This window comes from Gadus morhua, chromosome 7 (assembly GCF_902167405.1).
Source record: "Gadus morhua chromosome 7, gadMor3.0, whole genome shotgun sequence".
Lineage (NCBI taxonomy): Eukaryota > Metazoa > Chordata > Actinopteri > Gadiformes > Gadidae > Gadus > Gadus morhua.
This window is the reverse complement of record NC_044054.1, coordinates 12,026,123-12,043,423: the sequence shown is the minus strand read 5'-3', so window position 1 is coordinate 12,043,423 and position 17,301 is coordinate 12,026,123. Positions and strand designations below refer to the sequence as shown.

Genomic DNA, 17,301 nt, shown 5'->3' with positions numbered 1-17,301 from the left:
TGCTCCCTCATCTAACAAAAATGTCAGAAAGGAGGTTTGCATATGACATGCACTATGTGTCTCCTTATGAAGGGTCTTTCACACAATGTGTTTCACTTCAGCAACTCTCTGATACTAAACAGGGTCTGCTAGAGTTGAGGGGTCTCCTTCATGACCTACCAGTCGCCAACTTTAACCTGCTCAACTACATCTGCCAGTGAGTCTGCCCGTCTCTCTGTCCGTCTACCTGCTAGTCTATCTCATTATTTTATATCATGCTGTCCCAGCCATGTGATCTTACATTCTGTTTGCCCCCTCTCTCTCCTTACTTTGCGCATGGTCTATGTGTGTGTGTGTGTGTGTGTGTGTGTGCGTGTGCGTGTGTGTGTGTGTGTGTGTGTGTGTATTTCTGTGTGGGTATTTCTGTGTGTGTGTGTGTGTGTGTGTGTGTGTGTGTGTAGGTTCTTGAATGAGGTCCAAAGCTTCTCCTGCAGCAACAAGATGAGCTGCCAGAACCTGGCCACCGTGTTCGGGCCAAACATCCTCAGAGCCAAAGCCGAAGACCCCCAGAGCATCATTGGAGGTAATGGGGGATGAGTAATCAATACTGACACGCAATGCATCATGGGAATGATACAACTATAGAACGGCCACAGGGCTTGGCAGATCAATTGTTAACAAGGTTTAAACATTTTACATTGCTTATTAATTAATTAAATAACATCTGTGCAATAATCTTCTGTTAAAGCATAATACTACAGCAACACATACTGTATTTAAAGGACAAAATGAATCAAATGTGTCAGCACCTCGGCCTTGGACTCGACTTATGGCCTCCTGCTGGTGGTTCTTTGTTGTTGTCCACCATTTGTCTGTTTCCTGGCTTTTTCCCTTGTTTCCCCGTTCCTCGTTTGGTTTCTGCCCTGCCTATTGGTACCCTGTGTTGTTAGTACCACCGTGTAGGATTGTTTTATACCTGTTACTGGCGCGGCTATACAGTTCTTTCTGCCTGCCTGCTTGTCTGCCTAATTCTGGAATTACCTGAGGATTTGACTTTCTGCTCCTGGACCTCTCTCATGACGGTGACCTGGCTCTTCAGCGGCCTTGTTCCCTTTTTTGGTTTAGCACATCTTCCTGTTAAGCAGGAGTTGATTTTTTGCCAATGCTTGAGCAAAAGCCTTGCTCAACATCAAATAAATATATTTTTTACTTCGTTCTGCTTTTGGGTTCAGATTTTACAGGGAAGGAAGATGATGATGATGATGATGATGATGATGATGATGATGATGATGATGATGATGAAAGCAGCTTGAACTTGGACAGTCTGGATGCTTTTCTATGACCGTGGGCCTCGTCTATAACGTTCCTAGTGCTGCCTTATTGACCAGGTCGCTCTTGGAAAACAAGCCTCACCTGGTTCAATAAAGGTCAAACACAATAAAAATATATAAATATTGCGTCTCACCCAGGTGCAGCTGTGGTCCAGGTGTTGATGTTGGAGCTGATCAGGGAGCATCAGTCCCTCTTCCCAAGAGATGCTGGCCCCTGTCCAGCCCGGCCCGTAGGAAAGCCCCAGGACCCACCGCTCACAACACCAAGGCCGGCTTGGCTTCCCGTCTCCCCCTGCGCCCGGCAGCTCTCCTTGCCTCTCATCGCAGAGCGCTGGGGGAGGCCAGGCTCCGTCTCCAGTCTCAGGGACCCCGGGGAACATCCAAGCCCTCCTACCCACCCTCCCTCCAAAGACTGTGCCCAAAGGTTCAAGCTCTTCCTTCATATTTATTGCAATCACATAGGGGCCATGAAGTTTAGTGCAACCAGCTAGTGTTGAAGTGTGACATGAACTGTCCAAATAAGGTCGTCTGGTTTTGCTGCCTCATCAGGCCATTGGAATATAGGGGCACAAATGCACATTATTAAAGGCCCCGACATAATTGTAATGTATTGTCTGGGAGAGAATGACTTGAATGTGTTCAGCATAACAGGAAGTGACTTAACGCAATGCTAATGACGACCCCCCCCCCCCCCCCACGTAACCCTCCTTCCTCCCCCCGTGTTCTCCAGCCATGCGGCCGACCCACGTCTCCCCCCCGGCCCCAAGAGAGTCCTGGGCCACCGCCACACCTCCTCACACCCGGACAGCTGCCTGTTCCCGCTGCCCTCGACCAGCTTCCCCCTCTCCCCACTCCACCACCAGCACCGTTACCATGCAGCCGGACTCAGCACCCCCCAGCCAGACAAACAGTGTCCCATTGGTGCACCGGCGGACAAAGTACCGGGCCTGGGCTCCAACGAGGGCCCCCCCGGCCTGTTCCCAGCCCCCGCCACTCCGTCGCTGGTCCTTCAATCGCATCCCCCAGACAGCCCCGCTCAGTCAGGTGCACTGCCGCCTGGCCACAAGGAAGAAGAGGCTTTCCCCTGGGCTGATGAAACGGAGGAGGGGAAGGAAGTGGGCGTACCACCGGAGGCGGACAGCGGCGGCAGCAGCGAGTACCAGGAGGACAGCACCGCGTCGGTCTACGACAACTTAAGCAGAGCTTCTCCGCACCCTGGAACGGAGATGGGCGATGGTGACCCGTTTGATGCCGACGTGGCGGCCATGCACCTGGACTCTTCTTTGATTGTGAGGGAAGGGGCAGGAGAGGAGGAAGCCCAACACAGTCTGGTGTCCTCCTTCTCCTTCTCCTCCTGTGAGCTGCTCCCAGTGGACGACACGGGGGACTGTGTCGCTGAGTGTGGGTCCAGTCGCTGCCAGTCGCTGAGGTCATCGCCCATGTTTCTCTCCCACCAGGGGTCAGAAGAGGATGACTGCTACGAGGAAGAGGAGGATAGTGGTGGTGAAGACGGTGACGTTGAGGATGCTATCGATGACGATAACCCCAATGGGGATCTTCAGCCCCCTAACTCCCCAGCCTCCTGCTCCGTTCCCAGTGACATGCTTCTGAGTACGGGCAGCTCCGAGGTGTTCCTCTCCTCTGGGTCTCCGGACCCCCAACCCACCCAGGCTCAGACTGAGGCCCACAATGTTCGCTCTTACCTGGCTGAGCTAAAGCAACAGATGACCCGACAGAGGACTGAGTACCAGGCCACCATATCCAGGTGAGATGGAACACTTTTCAAAACCTTTCGTATGTTTTGGTACCGGTGGTAGAAGTAAAAGTAACAGGAATTAGTCATTATTTTTCAAACCGTAGATTCATAAATAATCGGTGACCTCTACCTTCAGCGTTGATGTCTCCAGCATTGCCCTAACCCTATTCTTCTGGTGTGGACATTATACTCTAGGGTAATACTCCACCAGCTAAGTTCCTCCACCAGCTAAGTTCCTCCACCTTGACTCTCTGTTCCAACCGTTGTTACTCTCTTAATTTCTAAACCTAACTAAAAGGTAAAGAGTGAAAAGGCGTCGATCACCGTCTTTTTGGCTGGAGGCCCAACCTTAGCATCGAGCGTTGTTACTATTAAGCTTGCTGAATACTTTTTTCCAGAATTGCTACAATGAAATTATATTGATAACCGATGTTTCCGTTAAGCTATGAGAGCATTTATAATGGTTTGACCCCCCCGGACCATCTCACTCCCCGGTCTTCTTCTTCTGTGGCAGGTTGGAGCGTTGCAACGGGGCCCTGGAGGATCAGTTGGCCGCCCTGTGCTCCCGGCTGGAGCAGCACAAGCGCTGGCACAGCCTGGCCGAGGTGAAGATACGCAACGTGGAGCGGGCCCGGGTGGACGCGGACCGACGCAACGCCACGCTGCAAAGGGAGATGGAGCACTTCTTCAAGACGTTTGGAGAAGTCAAGGGAGGCAGAGCAGGAAGAAGCGGAGCTCGAAGAGGAAGGGGAGGAAGGGGAGGTGAGAGGACGAGGGAGCGGCGGAACCTACAGAGTTTGTAACGGATAAACGAATGGGCATATATGAACGGACGGGACGGGTGGATTAGAGTCGTTGCAGATCTGTTTGGTAACTTTCACTGTGAACCGTTTCAACTGTGGCCGTGAGGACAAGATCTTCAGCAGCAGGACAAAGATGATTTGAGCTTTAACACATCTATGTATTATTCAGTTAATGTGATCTCCAATCAGAATAACCATGTCAGCAACTGACTATTGAGCTGAAAATTGAAAGAGTGATGGTATTTCAGTACTAGAAACAGGCTCCGGTGCTTCTCAAAGACAGGAAAAAGCATGCTACCCTTCAGAGAATAATCGTTTGTCCGAAGACGTATAACAGTTGATGGGGAATCCAAGCACTTCCCTGCCTGGTTGGTCAGTTACGTTCATCTTCTGTCCAAACCGAGGATTTGCTGCATTCCTCAACGACGTCAAAGACAGTGGGCAGCCAAATGTTCTTCTTTCCCATTTCAACTTTGGTGTAAATCGTCCAAGACTCATGGATTGGATCATGTCTACAATTGAACACTTATTGAATATCTTAAAGACGATCTGCAGAATCCTTTGTCTCTATGCATGTGCAAATGAAATGCCCTTTGAATGACTTTCCTAGCTAATTTTAAGAAGGTTCTCTTTTGGCCAAAAGGAAGAATCAGTCATATTAACAGCCATACTTGCTCTTACTAACGCTTTCTGAGGACGACCAGGTAATCATTCACTGCAGGTAAACTGAAAGGAAAAGACAATGATTAGAAGGGAGAATTGTTCATAAAAAAAGGAAAATGAACTGTCAAGCAACCAAGACTTGAAATCTATGTGCCAAAGATAAGGAGGGTGAACTAACAGGCCTAACCCTGGTACAGTCTGAACCTCCTCTACATCAAACCCTCCTAACCCAATGTGTTACAGAGGGAAACCATACAATGACCTCTTTTCAATAAATAACCAGCAGGGAGACGATGCTTCACCTATCTGTTTGTTTATCTGTGTTGATGTCACTCGCCTGTGGAACATTACAGATTTTTTGCAGTAATTACAGGAAATCATTGGATTGCCCTCCCTAATAAAAAACAAACCTTGATACAATGGGATGAAATCTGCAAAGAATACATCTAATTCATAACAGAAATATAGCCATGTACATTTTTGCTGTCATTGTTATATTGTATCATCATATCAACAATGTCATAAACCAGAGCTGGGCTTTCCAAGAACATGAAGAAATCACAGTATTAACAGTAACAGTATTTCCTCTGATACTGATTAGAGGACATTTATTTGACGTGAAAGATTGTACATAAAACAGCGTGTCCATGGTTAGGGAGATTGAGTCAGAAGGCAAACTTTATCCCTTCAAGTCATGTTAAAGGTCAAAAACAAATTTCCAGACCACTCACACGTCACACACACATTTCAGGGGAAACATTCAATGCATGAGTCATTGGTAACACAACAGCAATTGGACGAATCAGACATCCACTCTGAGGCGTGACATTACAATATACAGTCACGTCTTACAAGGGTACATGGACCGCTACACTCTTTTGACGCGTCACAAGATTATTGTTTTTTGAAACCCGACACTGGACAAGGGATGAATGGAAATGAACCAGCAGTCACTGATCCTGGTTGAGTGAGGCCATTTGTGACCCATAGAAAAAGTGATGATGCTTCATGAAGACCATCTGCTGGACACTTGCAGTTTAATAGAATGCTTACAAAGCTTTTCTTTTTTGACAAACTTGCATAAAGTGCAAGTTTGATGCAATTCATCATTACTGTACGAAAATGAACTAGCATGAACACACACACACACACACACACACACACACACACACACACACACACACACACACACACACACACACACACACACACACACACACACACACACGTACTTTAAGGGGACTCTGGGAACACTTTATGCCGATAAGACATTTTCAAATAGAGGGTTCACAAGATAGTTTCACCGGATCGGTCGGGCTCAAACACTTTCCATCACTCTGACCATGATGTCACACAATATAGCTAGATTTAATGGACATTAAACAATAACTTCAACAAAAAATAAAACTAAAAGTCAGCAGCAAAGGGAAGATAAACACATATACATCATCATCAATGGTAATATTGGACAATGGCTACAATAAAGCATTTGGGATAGAGGAGTAAACCATAGGAATAATGAGGAATAAATCTTTTTTCCAACAAGCTGTTTTTCTGGTACAACACAACAAAATCCAGTTTTAACTTCTAGTCAACATCTTTTCTCAATAAAGTGATTTGTAAATGTGGTGTCCTCTATGATAAATATATATTTTGGTGGTTGGTCCTTTTATTCAGTCATTTATAGGGGATCATCTACCTTTGCATCTATTACACACATAAACGACATAAAGAATAAGGGAAAAATGTGAGCAGGGCATCTTCTGCTGTGAAAATGACAAAATGTAAATAATAAATGTTGTTCTTCATTAATAGCAGCTCAAGCACTTCATTGGCTTACATTGTTCCTGAATGCTCTAAAATAAGTTTAAAAACCCAAAACATAGTAATTACAGAACTGGCCAGTTGACACAAGCGTGCACACACACAAAGAGCAAATGTTGAGCTGTATCTTGAGGATCATCAGGATGTTGCATTACAACAGACAGACAGACAGACAGACCGACCGAGCAATTGTTGAAGAGACTCACAAAACATTTGCAAACTTGTAGGTGTGTGTACAAGAGCAACTTTGTTGTGTAGGACTATAATAATGCAAGCTTAGGCCTAACATGCGGATGAGTAGGAAATGCTTCATGGATCCTTGAAAAATGCATGTCATGTTTGGGTTAGTAAAGGGAAGTCTGTGGGCAGTATTTTTGAGGGACAGGTTTAAGGAACAGATATTTTTCCTGGCCTGCTACTTCTGCTTTAATGAAACAGAATCTTTTTCCTGGTCGTTGTTGCCCAGGATCCTGCCAGAACGGCGGAGCAGTGAGGGAGACGCCCGGCGGCCTCTCTAGAAGCCGGACGGCGTCAGGATGTTCATATCTCGAGGCTTCAGCTTGTGCGGCTTCGCCCCCCGGTTCCGCCCCTCTACCGTGGGGATCTCCATCTTGGGCGGGGCTACCTTCTGAGCGGCACCGTCTTCGGCCAATCGCTGGGCCTGGGCCTTCATCACCTCCATGGCGGTGGGTTTCTGTGCTCCGCGGTAGGCCTGGAGCGCAAAGCCAGCTGCAGGAAGGAACAAAAGGAGGGGCTTGTCACACACAAGGCGTTTGCCGGTGCACCGGCGCATTTGTTATCTGTGCAGTGTGCTGAACAATTTTACTGTTGCAAAACCACACAACGTCTACATCTAAACCTACAATGAGGCCTGTTTTTTTAGTTGAGCATAAACAGCTCGGGGTATCCGGGGGTACTGCGCCAAAAACATGAAGGGTAGGCAAAAGCTCAGTGACTCAGCTCGGCACAAGCAGCAGGCAAAAGGCTCATTACGCTCTGATTCAAATCACTAGATAGCTCCCTCAGTCTTTAGGAAAAGCATTTGGTACTATCGAGGCTCAAGAAGGTTTTAGGAAATGCTAAAATATGGTTTTCGGAGTTTAAGTCAGCAAATAGTACATAACACTGAGCTAACTTGGTGAGTTACATCCATCGAATGAAGTAGGGTAAACAATATGGAGACACATTTATACCAGTTAACGGGCAGAGCCTGTGTGGAAGAAAACAATTATCAACTCAAACGTCTCAGAATATATCACCTATCAATTCGCACACGCCAACATGATCCAAGAAACAGATCTCTTACCGCAGGTCATTCTCAATCAGGATTTCAACCTAACCAAAACAGGCCAAACTTAATCTGGATGTGTTCCATCGAGTTCTCAGCAATGCTGTCCATTATTGACCCTCCAAACCTCCTTAGGGACCCCTAATGGTCCCTTACACTGGATGCAGACAGATGATCTATAACGTCACCACTTCTCCAGATAAATGAAGTGGAACATGTCCTAGCGGCTTTTATCTTTAGTACAAAGGTCATTGGACCATTTGTTTTACTAAACACACATTTGGAACCAAAGCAAATTTAGTCTTGCAACAGGCCTTTCAGCGCGGTCATGAGCGTAGCTAGTTCCTTGTAGAGAGCTTTGAGGTGTCCGTAAAAATTGCTTAATGGACACCTAAGCCCAACTACGGAGGGTTAAGTAGAAACCTCAACCTCGTCTTTAGACGAGGGCTGAAGAAAAGCTGGACTCCCTCTTCATCCAGCACCTCCAAAGAGGGACCCGTTGCCATGGTTACCTGCTGGTGTGGACTCGGACAGGTCGGAGTCCGTCTTCTGGATCTGGGGGCGCGGTCCAAAGACGCCCCAGCGCTCCATGACACCCCCATGCCCTCCCCCCCCTCCCCCTCCTCCTCCTCCTCTGTCCCCTCCCAGCTCGCCTCCTACGAGGTCCACGCTGGTGTTGGAGCCCACACTGAGCTCAGAGCCTGCACTGCTGAACCAGCTCCTACACACACACACACACACACACACACACACACACACACACACACACACACACACACACACACACACACACACACACACACACACACACACACACACACACACACACACACACACACACACGTTTATTCTCAGTCAGGTCTTCCTTGGAAAAAGAGATTCTTGATTCCTGAGGTTAACCTTGATAAATATGTAAATAAAAGACCGAAGCAACAAAATGTAATAAACCGATTTGCATGCCTGTTTTGTCTCCGTGTACGAACAAAAGTGTGTGTGCATGCACTGGGTGCGTGCGCGGGCCCTGACCTGCGTTTCTGCTTGGGTGAGCTGTGGGGGGTGCTTGAGGGGGTGGACTGGGCCGACGAGTCCTCCCGGGACTCCTTGCTCTGGATCTGGAGCTTCTGAAACACCAGGAACACAACACCAATATACTCAGAACAACCTGTTCCTTTCAGTCCAAGGCCACACCGGGGCATGGGGGGGGGGGGGTGTCTTCCTGCAACACCGTAGCCGAGGGGACATAAGCATTCACTACACGTCTGCATGGCACGATGACCTTGATCCCATCGTCAGAATCATTGTGGGTTTTCTGCAATGTACTGAATGCTAATGCCAAAAGGGCTTTGGGTATTGTGCTCTGGATGTTGTGTCTACTCAACGGCATGATGGAACATGTGATGTATAAAGAGGTTTGGATTCATTTATATTAATTACAACCCCTCTTTGCGCAACTGATTTAAATGGGGGAAAAGTAGATCCGTCGGGCTCTTTAGTCTCACGTGGAATGATTCGGGCATGCGGTGGTGGTGGCGGGTCTCCTCCGCAGTGAGTCCCTTGTGTGGCGTGTAGCTGGTATCAGTGAGCCCCGCACTCTGCTCGAACCTCATCACACTGTCCTGGGTCTGCTCTGCTTGGAGGGAGAGGGAGAGGGAGAGGGAGATCATGCACATGGCCAAAGGATAGGAGAGAAAATGATAATTTGTTTCCATGAAGGGAAGGACGTCGTACTAGTGATGAGAGAGTTCATGATGATAGAGGAGGCCTTGGTCTTCACTACCACCGGTGACCTGGTGGGGGCAATGTTGATACTGCTGCGCCGGCTGACGCAAGCACCACCGCTTTCATCATCCTGAGGGAGAGCAGAACACCACATCTTCAGCTTGCTTATCTCGTATGGGTGTACGTGTGTGTGTTGGTTTGTGTTTCCGTGCGTGCGTGCGTGCGTGCGTGCGTTTGCTGTGAAAGGTGATCAAACGAAGCCTTGTTTGAGACTTGCATTGAAAATGACAGATTGTGGTCAGGCCACACCAGTCCATTAATGATCTTTGCTGTGTTGCGCTGTGCATTGACTTCACCACACTAGGTGGACCATATATGGGGTGTTTAGACCAGGACCCGGATTTGTTCACATGAGACCTCACAGGGGGCAGACATTTTTTTTGCTAAAATCCATTGGACTTAACACATGGATGTTTAGGGTACTTGCAGAGAGATTATTTGAAATAATTCAAGAAGGCCTCCATATATCAATCAATGGGATATGCTTTGTTTGTACATACAAATAGCACACAATGTGAACATACATAAAGCAGAAGATAGACAAAAAAAAAAAATAAGGCTTTTTCCTATCCAACGTACTGACAAGAATCTATATAGAAGTAGTAGAAGAGAGAAGCGCAGCAAATAGCTGTTCATAAGTGCCATAGAAAGCATGTTTCCTATTCATACAACTTTTAACAATAATTTCAAGTTGTGTATTGAATATCTGTGATATAAATTGTTCACACATTTCAGAGTATGCCGTTTATAGGCATAAAACGCCAAAATATCTGCCCAAGAATAGCTTTACCAATCGATGAGAAATTGCACGTTGGCATGCATTCCAACATGCATTTTTACAAGTAGTAATAGTAAGAGGCTTAATAAATGTATAATATAACACAACACTCTTACTTTACTTAATAAACTTAGTTGATAATATCTGGATTCAAATATTTTGATGAAAAAGTAATAATAAAGGCTTATTTTTCTCCTTTCTTTCCACCGAAAACATCTGGGGAGTCAGGTAAAACCATGTTTTTGTGTCTGTTTAGATCTCAGAAGGTGGCGTATGGATCCATATTTCCTACGACTGTTCATTGTGAACTTATGGTAGTAAAAAGGTAGGTATTTATGGTTATATTAGGCCTACATCTACTCTATTCTTGAAGTTCAGTGTGGCTGTTTTACCAACGGTAACATTAATTTCCCTTATAAAAGCAATATAGACGATTTTTAAAGGTCCCATGGCATGCTACTTTATGATTGCTTTTATATAGCTTTTAGTGGGCCATTACTATAGTACTTGGCAACCACCGCTGCGAGGCACCACCACCGCAGTGGTGGTGCCTCGCGGCGGCGGGAGACAATCACGGGCAACAATCCCTTTCTCCTCCATGTTGCCGTTCATGTACTTCAGGGAGTCAAAGCCAAAGACTTTACCCCATTTCCTTCTCAATCATGGCTGAGATAACCCCCACTACGAGTCTCGTTGTGGAAATACCAGTCGTCAGAGAACACGACTTGTGTTATGCGCCATAACAGCAAAAGCAGGACGGTTATCCAAATAAAACCCAAGAAGTATACAAAACTTGCACTACAGTGTGTGTATTCACACACACACACACACACACACACACACACACACACACACACACACACACACACACACACACACACACACACACACACACACACAGTCTCATTGGTGGGCCAAATTCTCTGGGCGGGCAAAGCAGAGAAAGGGGAAGTAATTTGGCCCCTTATGACGATATGGGGCCAAATTTGAAATCTGAGCATCTGAGCTTTAATTTTTCAAAGGTGGAGCAGGATACCTAGCGCTCTTTTCACACATAACGCTTTTTCTAGCTAATGGGGGACCATAGGCAGGCTAGTAGGGGAGCTCAAATTAATGTTAGAAAACCTCACAAAGTGACATTTTCATGCCATGGAACTTTTAAAGAATGTTCTATACCCATGAATGCGGTCTCGTTCTACTAGGCTACTGCATGACATGCACATTAACATGTTTGTCCACTAGGTGTCCTCCAAATACTTTAAATAGAAATCCACATTCACTCCAGTAGTTGAATATGTATGAAACACAGATCAAACCCAGATTATGAGGGGTCAAACGGTGCATGGAAGACTGGATTGCCGAGGTTTCTCATTCGCCATGAAGCTTTTGCAATTGGACTGGATTATTTGAATAGCGATTGCAAGCATCATCCCAAGATAACACCTCATTGCTTGTGATGAAACAAGAACCATGTCATTTCTAAAAAACATAATAATCCATACGCTACTTTCTGAGAACTAAACGGAGAAGAAACGTAGTGAAAAAAACGTTTAGCCAACAGTGTGTTAGTGAAGTCAATTGACGTTTATGAAAACATGCAATTGAAGGCGTTAAATAACGCATAAAAAAATGTGTCCAAAATGCCGTCCTTAACGCCATTTTAGAGTTGAGGGGAGGCGGCTTCAGAAAGAGCCTTTTGAACCACTAAAACTGCGTATTTAAAATACGCCGTCACGTCAACAAAAATACCATACATTACTTTGATTTTAGTGAATGCACATCTACAATGAGGCGGCGTTTTGAACCCTTTTGGATTTCCATAGCATGCTTGCGTACCTCGGCCAGGTGTGAGAACCTCCTCTCCGGTATGACCGGCCGCCGCCAGGGATTGTTGATGCTGACGTCCAGCGGGGGCGTGGACATGGGGGCCTCCATGTTGTCATCGTAGCTAAGGCCCCGGCGCGCCATGCCCAAGGGGAGGCCCATCCCCGAGCCCTCGATGGCTGCACACAAGACACCAAACAGCATGGAAGATCACCCAGGACAGGGAGCAGAGCGGCCTCCAATCATTCATTTACTATAAAATTCTAATTCTTTTTTTATGGTAAATAAAGACTTTTAAGCATATAAGGTTAATTAAACCTTAATTAAACCTGTACTATGAGTTTTCCCCTTAGTAGTTGTCAATCGTTTCGGTATAAACAGTTTAAGAATAAAGTGTCATCCAAATCATAACAATAAGGCTAATTTATTTAAGTGATAAACACACAATAACGTACAACAAACTTGCAACAAACCGATAAACTGAGGCCTAACATACAATAATCTGAGGCTTCAGATGGGAGTTTGCCCTGTGTTTCTCTAGGAGCTCCGCAAGGAGGATTCCAACTCATTGGCCAAAGCAAGGACTTCTTATACAGTGGCAGACGGGTCTCAAGATACTGAGCACATTGGTTAACCAGATGGTAGTAAACTATCGATGACCTCCTAAGGATGTCATAAAGGGGTACGTAGTCTGGCCTTATCAGTTGGAGCCCTTGCTCCTCGACCTTCCCAAGGGGGTCAGGAAGCAGGGCTCAGTTGGAGCCTTTAATCCCCAACCAACCCCACCAGCTAGAGTAACAGAATGTGAAAATATAATTTTCCCATTAGCAGCCTCTAGTGGCCTTAGTTGTAGCTAGAGTTATAGCTATTTATTACATGGCTTTGACGAATTGTGATGGTCAATCAGGTCATTCAGCAGTTTGTCAATACTGAAAACATGGCATAGCAATGCTGGAATCAATGGGGAGGGAACAGGCTAGCTGAAGGCAGTAATGCCAACCAGCATTCAAATCGCAGAGAGGAGCCCCCTTATTTCGGATTCCGAAATAATCTAAAACTATTTCGGATTCCGAAATAAGGGCTCTTCCTAATTTCTTTAAAAAGGAGCTTGTTTGCAAACAATATAATTCGTATTGATCTTGTTAAGATAGACCATTGCGTATTAAAATACGTCATTAGCAGAGTCATGTGATTAATTAGAATGAAGAAGCCCTTTATGTGCATCTTTTTTTTTTGGCAAAGACCATGTGTTGCACTAGTCTCCGAACACACTGTGTTGTTTGTCCAGCGTATCGACACAATTACCCGATACAACTACTTGAAGTAGTGTAAACCAAAACTCCTGGTGGAAATAAAAACCATACAGAACATCCTCCCGATGTGAAACACAACATTGTATAGTCTGTTTCATGAATAAAAACAGTACACTGAGAAGTGAGGTGAGAAGTCAGTCTTGTATTGAATGAACCTGCAACACAAAGAACACTCAATAAACCTAACCTGGCAGATCTCCAGAACCAGACATTGTCCAACGGCTCGCTGGGCGATAAAGGTGAAGCGGGCAACCTAGATGGGGGGGGGGGGGGGGGAAGAGAGAGAGAGAGAGAGAGAGAGAGAGAGAGAGAGAGAGAGAGAGAGAGAGAGAGAGAGAGAGAGAGAGAGAGAGAGAGAGAGAGAGAGAGAGAGAGAGAGAGAGAGAGAGAGAGAGAATGCGCCTCGTTTAGCAAGCATGACGGACATGACAAAGACAGTGTGGGAACCGGATGTAAGAAAATCCCATTTTGTACACTTGACTCACTGTCTCTTTTGGTGTACGATGCAGAATTACTTGAGATTGAACATGCCCATTTTATTTTGCTTTTTATTGGCATATCATGGGATAGAAGATAATTTGATGGATTTACAACATATCTCAACAAGTCCATCAGTTCAACACAGACTCACTGCAAAACAACTAAGTGGCCATGGCTCCTTACCTTTACTGATCTTGTGTGTTCACTTTTGAAGGCAGCTACAACAGCTCACATGGAATTGCATTTTGTATTGGGTAGGAAGCTGGCAAACAGACATGGAAAATAACACTTTAACCCTCTAAAGTAGTTCATAACTGTATAGGCTTCTTAACAGGAAGCTGTGGGTATATAGGCCTACACAGAACAGAAACAGAACTACATCAATCGAGTAGGTTTCTGCTTTGAGATCAAACAGCCCTAAGGCTATATGTTATAAGCCCTGATCAGATAAATAATTTATAATAAACCAAATGGTTTAATGATAAAGCAAATGTATGAGAGAGAGAATGAGAAAGAGAGAGAGAGAGAGAGTGAGAGAGAGAAGAAATTACGTAATGCCGCAGTTACATCTACTATGGTGCAGATATATTCAAAACAGTGATAGTTGAGAGAAACAACGAGGGCAACACCACAATTCTACAATTCTTCATTCACGAAACACATTTATTAGAGACTGACAATTCGAGGGAGAATCCCATCACAAAAAAGCGGCTAACATTCTATTTATATAGTTTAGTGTTGTCGTCTTACCTATCGTTCTGCTGGGTACAAAGAAAGCTAAGAGAGAGGTGGCCGTAATCTTTTGGCTTCGAATAGATGAATTAGAGAACAAAAACACAGAGAAGCCATTTTGTAGGATGAATAACAATCAGCAGCAGGAGAGAGAGAACGTTATCAGCGCCGGAGATGCGTGCGGTAATCTCGCGAGACAACGATTTATCAGCACTGGAGCGGTGAGTGCGGAAATCTCGCGAGAAGAACGTTGTCAGCACCGGAGAGATGCGTTCGGTAATCTCGGGAGAAAACGCATATCAAAGTTGTGTGGCGTTTACCATATGGTTTAATAATGAAGAGATAAGGAGTTTTTGAGACCTTAAAGTTAATCATTTCGCGCATGGAGACTCAACATTTTGCCTTCAACCCCAATTTCGTATTGAATTTGCTTTGCAATACAGTGATTTCTTATTAGGCTAAATAGACCTTCTGACGCTCATTCCAAATGTGGGTTGAAGGCGCGTTCATCTGCCTGGTGATAACGAGACGGCTCGCCAGTGATGATGCTCATGCTTACGCGAGTTCCCGACAGCGACAGTTCATGTGCAATGTGATGGGAATCTAAAAGCTCTTCAAAGCAGGGTTTTTTTAATCCGGTAAAAAACGGTCAGGACTAAACAGAATTTAGTAGGATCAGTTTCAAGTTTGCATGCCTTTATTTACTTGATGCCTGCCTATCACCTACTATCCTTTTGCTTTTATTTATGAGAAGCACACACAGTAGCCTATTGCCACTTTATGGAAGGCAACACTTGCCCTACTCTACAGCTGGTTTACCAGTACACAACGTTTAAAACTGAGCGAAGTCATGCAAACAGATGTTACAACATCAATCAATAGTAAAGTATGTGATATGACCGTTGATTGTTTTATATTGAGCAAAACGTTCATGTTCCGCCATGTTCATGGGCGTCACTAGTAAACCATACGGTACCAACTGGGCAACAAAAATAGAAGGCCTACATAGTGTTCTACAATAGCTTGACTGGTCTATCCTTAAAGGTCCCATGGCATGCTACTTTATGGATGCTTTAATATAGATATTAGTGGGCCCCTAACACAGCATTTGAAGATGTTCCCGAAATTCAGGTCAAGCTATTATAAACTTAGGCAATCTGATGTAGACTGAATCGCCCGCTGGCGGCTGCCGGCTGCCCGCTGCCGGCTGCCCGCTGCCGGCTTCCCGCTACCGGCTGCCCGCTGCCAGCTGCCGGCTGCCGGGCGTTGGTGCTTTGTGGGGGTGGTGCCTCGTGGCAGCGGGCAGCGGGATGCGGGTATGGAAGTAAATCACGTATCTGGATTTTTTGCATCTGAATTTAACTTCTACAATTTTCAATAAATCATTTTCACCATTATTTTTTAATGATAACAATTTCAAAATCAAATATTCAACGTAAAAATGTCAACTTAAATATTTTCAATGTCCCCAAATTCACATGCCAAAGTCAGCTGCAAAGTTCAATGTATGAAATTCAGCGTTAACATCAGGGGACCCAAGGAAGAGCAATTGATCCTAGATGCTAGATCGCGGTCAAGCAAGGATAGCAAGCGAGCGTTGCTCAGAATTCTGCGACCCACAGAGAAGTGTGACACATTTTCTGCAACATGCACGAGTTTGAATACAGGTGTATACAGGTGTATACAGGTATGAGGATGACAAATTAAAAGCAGGTTGCTGTCGGGCGCTTCTTTCCGAGGCACGCCGTGCTTCCACCGGAACTACAAGCTGCTGGCGCTTCAGTTGGCAAATACCGTCGGCTCTGCGCTCTCGTTCCACAGTGGGCAGCGGGCTTCAGTATCACACCAAACGTAACAAAGGGACCTCGGATCGCCCCAAATATGTGCCCTAATAAATTGGGCTCCTTAACCCACTACAAATACCCTTAAAGGGACACTGTGTAAACATTACCCCCATCTAGTGGTACAATTGTATATTGCATTCAAACTAATAGTGCTCGCTTGTTCAAAAACTACGGTGGGCAGTATGTGCCAAGAAGCTGTGTCATGAAATCCAATACTGCCTCATCGAGTCATTCGAGTGATGATGAGGTTCGTTATTTCAAACAAATTTCAAACTCCTCGAGTAATTACTCCTCGAGCAAGATAGTGAATTATTTCAGTCATCAGCTGGCTCAGAGTGAAACTGCGTTTGCATTTCCGGTACCACGTAGTGCTTTTTGTCCCTCTCGGCAGTTCATAGACCGGATGAACATGGAAGACTCCATGAATCTTACCCATCCTATGTAACTACATATTAATTATTCTTCGCTCAGGAGGATAAGTGAGATTTTTGGCAGAGATCATTTTACACCGTTACACAGTGTCCCTTTAAGCTGCATGTCAATCCAGCTAAGTTCCTGCAATCACACACACAGAAAAAATAGAAAGATAAGATCCCCCCCCTCACCTTGATATTAAATGTGCTTAATAAATAAATACATTTTATTTTATTTTATTAGCATTTTACAGACCGATACAATGGCTAGGGAGTAGGCTAAGGTCCACCACCGTTGCTAAGACCCATACAAAGCTGCAGTCAGTGTTCAATGACGTTGATTTACCTTGGAACATTTCCTATTAGGCCTATAGGCTACTGTGTAAAATGATGTTTAGAATTAACGTTTGTATCAAGAAAGAATGAACCAGCGAGTGACGCTCTTATTCCCGTTCTCCTTGCTTGACCGAGATCTAGCATCTAGGATGGATTGC

At 45.3% G+C, this 17,301-nt stretch overlaps 2 protein-coding genes across 2 annotated transcripts in view; one reads left to right on the top strand and one right to left on the bottom strand.

Annotated features, from left to right (window-relative positions):
• Positions 1–5,733, top strand: part of LOC115547355 (rho GTPase-activating protein 22-like) — a 9,198-nt gene extending 3,465 nt beyond the window's left edge. Inside the window, exons 5-9 of the mRNA XM_030361531.1 lie at positions 123–196; positions 441–562; positions 1,449–1,734; positions 2,041–3,075; positions 3,581–5,733. Coding sequence (XP_030217391.1) covers positions 123–196; positions 441–562; positions 1,449–1,734; positions 2,041–3,075; positions 3,581–3,869 — 1,806 coding nt within the window. The 3' untranslated portion in view covers positions 3,870–5,733. The remainder of the gene's footprint in view (positions 1–122; positions 197–440; positions 563–1,448; positions 1,735–2,040; positions 3,076–3,580) is intronic.
• LOC115547356 (putative monooxygenase p33MONOX) lies at positions 5,193–14,739 on the bottom strand. Its single transcript, XM_030361532.1, has 9 exons — positions 14,569–14,739; positions 14,002–14,080; positions 13,526–13,591; positions 12,038–12,204; positions 9,373–9,493; positions 9,144–9,271; positions 8,671–8,765; positions 8,157–8,365; positions 5,193–7,085 (listed from the first exon to the last, which is right to left on the bottom strand). Exons 3-9 carry the CDS (start codon positions 13,548–13,550, stop codon positions 6,871–6,873), a joined length of 960 nt encoding a protein of 319 aa, XP_030217392.1. The 5' UTR covers positions 13,551–13,591; positions 14,002–14,080; positions 14,569–14,739; the 3' UTR covers positions 5,193–6,870.
• Positions 14,740–17,301: the final 2,562 nt, after the last annotated feature.

Excerpts from the sequence above, each read along its gene's own strand:
- LOC115547356 (XM_030361532.1), bottom strand. The coding sequence starts at position 13,550 with ATGTCTGGTTCTGGAGATCTGCCAG. Across the intron at positions 9,494-12,037 it reads GGTTCTCACACCTGGCCGAG|GATGATGAAAGCGGTGGTGC; the intron begins GTACGCAAGCAT and ends GCTCTCCCTCAG. Across the intron at positions 7,086-8,156 it reads GTCCGAGTCCACACCAGCAG|CTGGCTTTGCGCTCCAGGCC; the intron begins GTAACCATGGCA and ends TCCTTCCTGCAG.